The 10,714-nt window shown below is 46.9% G+C and overlaps 1 protein-coding gene and 1 pseudogene across 1 annotated transcript; one reads left to right on the forward strand and one right to left on the reverse strand.

Moving 5' to 3' along the window:
* Positions 1 to 1,520: 1,520 nt before the first annotated feature.
* Positions 1,521 to 2,500, reverse strand: LOC132230628 (proteasome subunit beta type-7-like). The gene has a single exon (XM_059688375.1). The coding sequence runs from the start codon at positions 2,483 to 2,485 to the stop codon at positions 1,619 to 1,621; it is 867 nt and encodes a 288-aa protein (XP_059544358.1). The 5' UTR covers positions 2,486 to 2,500; the 3' UTR covers positions 1,521 to 1,618.
* A 6,601-nt stretch (positions 2,501 to 9,101) lies between these two features.
* On the forward strand, positions 9,102 to 10,482 carry LOC132229692 (E3 ubiquitin-protein ligase RNF220-like; annotated as a pseudogene).
* The last annotated feature ends 232 nt before the right edge of the window (positions 10,483 to 10,714 follow it).

A 10,714-nucleotide genomic window follows, 5' to 3' on the forward strand; every position in this document is an offset into this window, starting at 1 on the left:
GAAGCAAAATTGCAGACATATGTCGTAGCAATATCTTTACAGATACAAATCCTAGGGCAAGAGAGACTAAGGAGAAAATAAACAAATGGGACTATATCAAAATAAAAAGCTTCTGCACAGCAAAAGAAACCATCAACAAAACAACAAGAAAGCCCACTGCATGGGAGAACATATTTGCCAATGTTATCTCCAATAAGGGTTTAATCTCCAACATTTACAGGGAACTCATACAGCTTAACAAAAGGAAGATAAACAACCCAATCAAAAAATGGGCAAAGGACCTAAATAGACACTTTTCAAAAGAGGACATTCAGAAAGCCAAGAGACATATGAAAATGTGCTCAAAGTCACTAATCATCTGAGAGATGCAAATCAAAACAACGAGGTACCACCTCACACCTGTCAGAATGGCTATCATCAACAAATCAACAAACGGCAAATGCTGGTGAGGATGCGGAGAAAAAGGAACCCTGTGCACTGCTGGTGGGAATGCAGACTGGTGCAGTCACTGTGGAAAACAGTATGGTGTTTCCTCAAAAATTTAAAAATGGAACTGCCATTTCACCCAGTAATACCACTTCTGGGAATATATCCCAAGAAAACAGAAACACCAATCAGAAAGTATATATGCACCCCTATGTTCACAGCAGCACAATTTACCATAGCTAAGATTTGGAAACAGCCTAAATGCCCATCAGCAGATGAGTGGATTAGAAAACTGTGGTACATCTACACAATGGAGCACTATGCTGCTATAAAAAAGGAGGAATTCTTACCATTTACAGCAGCATGGATGGAACTGGCAAGCATTATGCTAAGTGAAATAAGCCAGTCAGAGAGAGAAAAATACCTCATGACCTCACTCATTTATGGATAATAAAGAACTTTATAACCTAATGAACAAAAAAATAGATAGAGAGGCAGAGAAGCATCGAACAGACTGTCAAATTAAAGCGGGAAGGCTGGGGAGTGTTGGGGGGGGTAAGAGATCAATTGAAGGACATATGCATGCATATAAGCATAACCAATGGACACAAGACACTGGAGGGGTGGGGTAAGGGCATGTGTTCGGGGATATGGGAGGCTGGGGGAAGGTCAATGGGGAAAAAAAAGGAGACATATGTACTACTATTTGTAATACTTTAAACAAGAAAATAAAATTTTTAAAAAAATCTGGCAGTGCTGGTCCACGTTCTGGCACATAATTCTCAGGTGGGTTGAAACAGGGCCTGCCATACTCGCCAGCTGCAAGCATGGTCAAGAACCTCCAAACTCTCTGGGACTGAAGAGCTGGGTGATGAGCTGCAGGCCTTCACTATACTATACTCTCTATTTTACATTTTTAAATGTTCATAATAAAAACTTAAAAGCAAACAAAAGATGGAGGCTGCACATTCTTTTTTTAAAAATTGTTTATATTTGTTGTTAATCCTCACTAGAGGATATTTTCTCCATTGCTTTTCAGAGAGAGTGGAAAGGAGGAAGGATAGGCATTGAACCTGCAACCCAAGTATGTACTCTTTTTTTTTCTTCTCAATTTGGTTTCCATTTTTTATTGGGTCTCAATCAGCAAACTGAAATGAATGTCTTACAGGGGGGGGTCTCTGTTGCCCCCCATCTAGAGCAGTAACCAGCCATCCACTGACACCGTTGAGGAAGTGTCCATCGTCTGGACTATCTCTTCCAGCACCTCAACTTCCAGGGGAGTGACTTTTTCAGTGAGGACTGCAGCGGTCCCTTTCTCACAACTGTACCGTCCAAACCTGGTCCCCTTCTTGTTGGGTACTGAGTACGGGGAGAGAAAGTCCAGCTTGCTCTTGCTGATGACACAGAGGTCAATGTTACTTCCAGACCCCAAGTCATTGAAGATGCCAGCTGCAATGGCCTCGCTCACCAGCTTCTTGGCTTCCTCCTCCTCCATATCTGGCCTAAAGTTAGCTTCAAACACAGCCATTGCTGCCAAGGAGCCAGAACCCATGGTGACATAAGGCAACTTATCAGTTGATCCATGAGGATAGATGCTGTAGCGGTGAGGTCCAGTAACGTCTACACCCCCCAAAACTAGGGCTGAACCAATGTAACCTTGATACCTGAAAAGCATCTGCTTCAGCATCCGATTGGCTGTCACAACTCTGGGGAGGCGGCCAGTGGAGAGGGAGCGGAGCTCCAAGTTGGAAGAAATGAGCTGGGTTGTCATATCTGTGTCTGCAGCTATCCCAGCACCATAACAATACATGTTAGGAGATATGAAGTGTATCTTTGAATAGTTCTTGTCAGCAACAACCATCCCTTCAGTTGCCCTTGTATCTGCTCCAAGGACTATGGCATCCCTGTAGACCACCCCTGTGATGGTCATGCCTGTTTTCCGGGCTGTGGGAAGCTTGTACCCTTTCTTTGCAAAATCGGCTTCCAAGACGGCATTTCTGCGGCAGTTATCAAACGAGAAACCTCCCACCGGTGGCTGACACACTGATACTGCCGCCATCTTTCCCAAGAGACTACTCCCAAGTATGTACTCTTGACCAGGAATGGAAACCACCATGCTAGGAGGGCCGATGGTCCAACCATCGAGCAACACCGGCCAAGGCAGGGTGTGCATTCTTCAATTAGCTAAAATCCCGACCTTGTTCTATTGTCATTGAGGCAAAATACTATTCACTGGGTTTGAGGTTCTCCTCACCCTTTTTTTTTTAATTAATCCTCATCCGAGGATATTTTTTCCATTGATTTTTAGAGAGAGTAGAAAGGATGAAGAGGGAGAGAGAGAGAGAGAGAAAGAGAGAGAGAGAGAGAGAGAGAGAGAGAGAGAGAGAGAGAGAGAGAGAGATTGATTGGTTGCTTTCTGCACTTGCCTTGACTGGGAATGGAACCCACTCCACTTTGGTACGAAGTCAGTGCTCTAACCACTGAGCACACTGGCCAAGCTTGCCACCCTCTTTCATAGTAGTAGTAAAGTTAACTGAACTGTTTCCCACACCTTGACACTTTCCCTAATGTTGGTCATCTGTGTAAGGCCCTGCTGGCATTTGGGAGCAGTCTCTAAAAGAAGTCTTAAGCAAAGGGCACAGCCTGGTGGTCAATGACCAAACCTGGCCCAGAGGTATGTTTGGCCCAAAGAATGTTATCCTTAATAAGAGTTCAATGCCACAGACGGGCGTCACTTGCCTATTCTCCCCATCCTCACCTCCAACTATATTATTACTTTCTGGCCCCAAAACTGTTTATGTTCTTTACCTTGCCCCTATAGGCACCTGAAATTTTAGGATCTAAGACAAGAGGGACAGTGGTTCTCTTCGGCATTTATTCTGGCATGCAGACTGGTGTTGCTAATCTTTGAGAGTCTTGAAATCCTGTCTGCCCATCAATTCCTTCCGTTGTAAAGATGACTATACCTTCTGTTTTGTGGGGGTTTTTTTGTGTGTGGGAAAGTCTTCCATTTGGGGAGTATAAAACAGCTCCTTATCTTTCCTAATTTTTAAATTGAATGATTAATTCTGTATAATGCTTGATATTTTCATTAACGTCATCTCCATTTCTATGTCTAATTGTTGTGTCGAACAAGAGCAGGTACTCATTCTGGACCAAATATAGTTTATACTCAAAGAAATGCAGAAAGTAAATTATCAGGTTGAAGAATTCACAGTCATCCTAGCAGAGAAAAAAATGCAACCCAAAATGGGTTTAAGTCATTATTATATCTTTACTAAGTTGATTATACAAATTAAAAGTGTGCCTACGAGGAAACAGGTATACTTATATTACTCAGTAGATGCAAATTGGTTGGATAACTAACTTGCAAATGTTCAAGAGCTACTGTCACAATATTATGTTTGGGAAATATACTCCCAAGAAAATAACAGAAAATAGAAGATACAAAGATATTCCTATTAGTGCCATTTATAAGAGAGGACAAAAAGTAAATAAATCCTAAGGAAAAAAAAGCAATAAACTAAGAAAACTCTAATTTTTTAACAAGATAGAAAACTGTAAATGTTACAAATGACAATTATGTAGATTATGATCCTATCTAATAAAAGAGAAACATGGTAATTGGCGTACAACTGCTACCCTTCCCATTGGCTAATCAGCGAGATTTGCAAATTAACTGCCAGCCAAGATGGCTGCTGGCAGCCAGGCAGCTTGAAACTAACATGAGGCTTGCTTGCTTCAGTGACGGAGGACTCCAACGTTCCCCGCCTGCCTTGCCGGCCTCTGAGCCTGCAGTTTAAGAAACATTCTAACAAATATAGTAGCTAAACAAAACCCCAGAAACCTGCTTTCAGCCCGCCAGGATCTCAGAGCTGGAGTTGATACAGAGTTTCGATTATAGAACCGAAACAAACCAGATACCTGCTTTCAGGAGCGGAGGCCTAAGAGCTTGAGCCTCAGAGCTAAAGCTGGCCCAGAATAAAAAAAAGAAAAAAGAAAAAAAGGAGCGGTTGGGAGCTTCTGTCACCCACCAGCCTGAAAACAGCCCTCAGCCCCTCACCCAGGCTGGCCAGGCATCCCAGTGGGGATCCCCACCCTGATCCAGGACACCCTTCAGGGCAAACCAGCCGGCACCCACCCGTGCACCAGGCCTCTATCCTATATAATAAAAGGGTAATATGCCTCCCGGCACAGGGATCAGCATGACAGGGGGCAGCGCCCAAACCCCCTGATCGCCCTGTGGCTCTGTGTGTGACAGGGGATGGGGCCACAACCTCCCTATTGGCCCTGCTCTGTTCGTGACAGGGGGCGGTGCCCCAACTCTCCTGATGGGCCCTGCTCTGTGCGTGACAGGGGGGAGCTCCCCAACCCCCTGCTCGATCCTGTTCTGTGCGTGACTGGGGGGAGCTCCCCAACCCCCTAATGGGCCCTGCTCTGTGTGTGACAGGGGGGAGCTCCCCAACCCCCTGATCAACCCTGCTCTGTGCGTGACAGGGTACGGAGCCCCAACCCCCCGATGGGCCCTGCCCTGTGTGTGACAGGTGGTGGCACCACAACCTCCCTATCGACCCTGCCTTGAGTGTGACAGGGGGCGGTGCCCCAACCCTCCAATCGGCCCTACCCTGAGCATGACTGAGGGTGGCATCGCAACCTCCAAATCCGCCCTGCTCTGTGCATGACAGGGGGCGGCGCCCCAACTCCCCAATTGGCCCTGCTCTGAGCCCGACCAAGGGCTGCACCTAGGGATTGGGCCTGCCCTCTGCCACCCGGGAGCAGGCCTAAGCCAGCAGGTCGTTATCTCCCGAGGGGTCCCAGACTGTGAGAGGGCACAGGCCAGGCTGAGGGACCCCTCTCACCCCTGAGTGCACAAATTTTTGTGCACCGGGCCTCTAGTCAATATATAATGAGCATGTGGGAGATAGGATAAATGGAAAAACAAAATGAAATAGAGAATAGGTACACACTCATTTCATATAAATAAAAAATTAAGTGTATCCTGGCCAGAGTGGCTCAGTGGTTGAGCATCCACCTATGAACCAGGAGGTCACGGGCTCAATTCCTGGTCAGGACACATGCCCGGGTTGTGGGTTCTATCCCTCATAGGGGGCATGCAAGAGGCAGCCGATCAATGATACTCTCTCATCATTGATGTTTCTATCTCCCTCTCTGTTCTTCTCTGAAATCAATTAATTTTTTTTATTTAAAAATTAGGTGTAACTATTTTAAAAGATCAGAAAAGAACATACAGAGATACAAAGATTTGAGTTTGAAGCTAGATATGGTACAAATGAGCAATTTTAACGGGAAAGATGGAACTGGATTAGTGGGGTAAATGAAGAGGATGTAACATGTTGCCATCCTACTCACGTCAGATGAGGGGACAATAAGACAGAACACCATAGGAAGGCAGCCGTGAGCATGAGAGTGTGCAGAGGAGCCTGAGGGACGTGGTCATTGAGGCGACACCTGGAAGCTGACAGTCACTCACTTACACAGACTCCGTGTGGACTTTACTGCTGAATTTAATTTCTGAAGCATATTTGGAGAATTTATCAAAAGCCAGAAGGAGCCCGTACTAAACCTCACCTAGGGAATAGGCAGTGTGCAGTTCAGGCTCAACTCTTCAATGCTGCCCCTGGTCAGGCTGGAAGCCGGCTGATCCTTGCTGTGGTGCTTCTGAGGGTGAATGGCAGCTTTGGTCCAGCCTGATGGCTCCCTGGTGTGCCTGGAACGCCCGCTCCATAAACGCCAGGTCCACTTTTCTGGTCCAGACAATCCCACCCAAACCAGGTCCTGGGTGTTAATGCCTTTATGCTACAGCATAACATACCACACCCTGTGGGCGTGAGGTTTCAGGGCTCCCCAACCACTGATAAAACGCACACGTGGCAGTAATGCTTACCGCTGCCTTTCCACCATCTCACATAAATTGGTATTTCCACCTCAACTGATGAATTGGGCAGGGGTAACTCATTATAAACAAAGAAGAAGAAAGCATTTAGAAACAGGAAAAGAAATAACAGATGCATTTTATAATTTAACCATTAATTAAGGTTTAAACAAATAAGCACTACTCACTGGTGAACATTTGGTCCTTTTCCCAGGATAAAGCATAAGCATGGACCGGCTCTCCAGAGTGCTCTCACTGAGAGGGGACCATCAGTTCGATTGCCTTTGGACAAAGCCAGGCAGATGTCTGTCCTGTCCGTCTATACCTTCAACCTCAGCGCCAGCTCAGGGAGGACTGTTACTACACCCATTGTAAAGGAGAGGAAACTAAAGCTTAGAAGGGTTAGAACCCAGAGTCAGTTATTGATGAGATCCAGATTTTGAACTCTGCTCCCTCTGACTTAAAGCACGTAACCATTTCCTCTCCTGCTTTTCATTAAAACTCTAGTAGGCTCTGTAAAAAGTGCTGGTGGCACCAGCATGAGGGAACAGTGAACTCTGCCTCTGGCAGGTGAATGCCAAAGAAAGGTCTCGAAACTACAGAGGAAAGATGACATCTGCACTGTGCCCTGGATCAGTTGCAGCATTTGGGTAAAAGCAAAGGAAAGGGTGATGCAGTAGAGGAAGTGGCTGGGCGAAGGCACGGGAATCGGGCGTCTGGCCGGGAAGTGGGAATATGCAGAAAGTGAGCAGGTTTGGAACAACAGGTTTTATTACAGAACAGTTTGCTGAACATCCACAATCTATTCTCTAGTGCATTATTACTAGTAGCCAGTAAAACCAACCAAGGGTGAAAATAATATAAATCAACATACCAGAGCTTGAACCATAGCACCCTTGGCATGTAAGACAATTACAAAATCTCTTCATTTGTTATTTAATGATTTCTGTGTGTGTCTTGTCAGCCCAACCCAACTGTAAGCACACCTCTAGGAAACAGTGAGCGTGGCAGCCATAGCTTCTGCAGTGCACAACCTACACAGCTGTCCCTGCCCTCTCCATTACCTGTGTTATAACAGCGTGTCCCCAGAATATGTACACACACTTTACAGCTGAGAGCTCAATTTTGAAAATGAAATGTATTTTAATAAAACTGCCTTTATAATTATTCGAGGTGTTTGCATACATTTTCGGGACACCCTATATGTGGAGCTTAACGAGTTTTGCAGGCTCTGTGATGCTCTGCTGGGAAGTCTCATGAAGTTCCCTAATGTTTCTGTTCCTAAGCAGCACAAGGAGACATCCCACTTCTCAGAACAACCTGGAGTTCTTTAAGCAGACTGCTATCATTACTTAATCCATTAAGGAATGCATCTAATAAACACTTTCTGAGTGACAACTACAATCTTGTGCCACATAATGAGGTTTCGGTCTCCTAGTGGCATCGTAGCTGTTCCAACGTGGCACAGCACATTGCTCACGTGTCTGTGGGATGCTGGTGTCCCACACCTACTGCCATTTGTAGTAAAGCATAGCACACACATAAACCTATGCAGCCACTATGGAAAACAGCATGGAGATTACTCAAAACATTAAAAATAGACCTGTCATATGATCCAGCAATCCCACTTCTGGGTATTTATCCAAAACAAAAGACACGAATTCAAAAAGACACATGTTCATTCCAGCATTACTTACAATAGCCAAGATATGGAAGCAACCCAGGTGTCCATTGTAGACAAATGGATAAAGAAGATGTGGTGCAAATATACAACAGACTATTGCTCAGCCATAAAAAGAATGGAATCTTGTCATTTGCAACCACACGGATGAACATAGAGGCTATTATGGTAAGTGGAATAAGTCAGCCAAAGAAAGACAAATACCATATGATCTCACTTATAAGTGGAATCTAAAAAACAAACGAACAGATGAACAAACAAAACAGAAACGGACCCATAGACACAGAAAACAAGCTGATGGTTTCCAAAAGAAAGAGGGTGGGGAAATGGGTGAAAAAGGGAAAAAAAATTTTAATAAGTAAATTAATTAATCTTCAGAGTAGTGTTAACATCCATCACCATACATAAAAATTGCTACCTTAGAGGCAATAGTGAGTTAATGGCCAGTAAGCAGACATGGGCAGGGTTGAGAGTGGCCAGTACCTAGGACACTTTGGGCTGGGACAGTAGGACTGCATTAGGAGTCCAGCACCTCAGCTCTGGTCCTAGTGTCCCTTAGGATTCACCTGTGATCTTCGGGAAGCCACTTTCCTCCTAGGGCCACCTGTGAAGTTTGGAATTTGGATTAGACTGGATGGCACCTCTTCTCTAGGGCACTGAGGAAATGTATGAGGGCATTGAGTTCATAGGGACTATGGATGCTAGAGGTTTGCAGTATGCAGGGTCGTTCCACCTTGAAGAATCACCCTGATTGTTGCATGATTTTTGATGTTCCTCTGGACATTCATTTAGGAGGTAAAAATCTGCTGTCAGTGATCCAAACCTCGAACTGAATCCTGCACTGCACATAAACGGTTTAATATGCACTGAAATGTCCAGAAATGTAAATTAAGAGAAAATTGTACTTCATATATTCAGAACTTTTCCAAGAACTTGACCACAAATTTGGAAAATCATATCACTAATGATAGCAATACACATATGTTTTAATTAAATTGCCAGTGTTACATGCCTGTATCAGCCTCACTGGCAGCTGTCACATTCACACTGACTCTATGTATGAGCTCAGCCTCTGATTATCTAATTACCTCATCTGGAGCAATGCTATTTGAAGTGCTGTTGAACCTACGGTAAGGAAATTGTGCCAGAACGCCTTGTTTCCTTCACTAAGAAACTGTGGCTGTGGAAGATGGCGTGTAGGTAAACTGCTGGTATTCGCCGCCTCCCCAACCACATCAAAATACAACAAAATACAGAACAACCATCACTCAGAACAGCTTGAAATCGGGCTGAATGGAAGTCCTGGACTAGAGAACTAAAGGAGAGAGCACACCGACCCTGCAGGAGGCCCCGCTGAGGGACGCCGGCGCCGGCGCTCCCCAGCGCCTCCTGCTGCTGCTCCGTCGGGAGGGAAGGAGAGTCTCCACAGCATCACTCCGTCCGCCCGCCGCTGAGGACTGCACCCCTCGCAGACGCAAGGCCTTCCTGCGAGTGTGAGCCCATCGCAGACCCACTGAACGCTCGGGTGGGGAAAGGAAAGGGAGGAAGCGAGGTGAGGGCAGGTGGCCCCTGTGCAGCCGCCCCTGCAGCATTGGCGCAGGAGATGGGGGGCAGGTGGAGCCTCGCCTTTCTGAGGGGAAGGATGCCGGGATGTGGAGCAGGAGAACAGCAACCGCTCTGAGGAGCGTGAGGGCTGCGGGCAGACACGGACATGTGCCGCCACGCGCCTGGGGGTGTTTCCGCCCTCTGGCTTCACCGTGTGCAGCGGCCGAGGGAGTCCTGACCGTGGTGCTGGCTTGGATGTGGATGGGGATGACATTCTGGAGGGTGGACGCCGCACGGAGGCTGGCCTCATCCCCGCACGGGCGAGGAGCCTGGTGGAGCCGAGGAGAGAGGCGCCGTTCTAAATGGCGGCCCTCCCAGCACAGGCATCACACCCGAGTTCTCTGAGTGGGGCCAGTGATGAGATCGCTTCTACCAGCAACCGGGAGAGCAGCAAGCGGGAGCCATGAGAAGACTTGCAAGAATGGCGACATCGAGAAATAACCGAAGATTCAGCTGTGACCACGTTTGAGGCCCTGAGGCTCGGGTGAGGGAGCTTGAACAGCAGCTATCAGTGGGGCCGCTACAAACGCCTCCTCTGCATGGACTCACATGGATGCTCCTGACATGCACCCAGGGCTGTCATGGGCACTTCGAGGAGCGCTGGCTGCGGACGCTGGGTGCCAAGAAGCTGTGCCCTCAGAGCAACACCATCACAGCGCCGGGAGACCTGCGGGAATACACCTGTCTGCCAGCCACCCCAGGCAGGCCTTGCCTCAAGCAGTCCTGCCTTCCCGCTTGTGTGATGTGACCCTACTCCTTGTACATACTTGCACACAGGTTCCCCATGTGCATATATGTACACATGCACTTGCGCACACACAGGCCTCTGGAGCCAGAGTGGATGCTGAGGCCCAGGCCCTGCCTGGTTCCCACCAGGATTGGGGACCATCCCTGCTCCAGGTCTGTTCCCAGGGTGGGTAGCAGGGTGAGGCTCCTGAGATACAGCCCTCAGACCAACGTACAGACATGCAAACACCAGACTGAAGCACATGTAGTATAGACGTGTGTTTACAATGTTGGATATAAATGGGGTAACTCCTCACCCTCACCCCTCCACTCCCCTTAGGTTGTATGATTTTCTTCTATTTTTAAGAACACCTGGAAGCAGT

The sequence above is a fragment of the Myotis daubentonii genome, chromosome 3 (genome assembly GCF_963259705.1).
Source record: "Myotis daubentonii chromosome 3, mMyoDau2.1, whole genome shotgun sequence".
In the NCBI taxonomy this organism is placed as follows: Eukaryota; Metazoa; Chordata; class Mammalia; order Chiroptera; family Vespertilionidae; genus Myotis; species Myotis daubentonii.

What these genes read in the sequence shown, in the direction of transcription:
- LOC132230628 (XM_059688375.1), bottom strand. Translation starts at nt 2,485, where the DNA reads ATGGCGGCAGTATCAGTGTGTCAGCCACCGGTGGGAGGTTTCTCGTTT.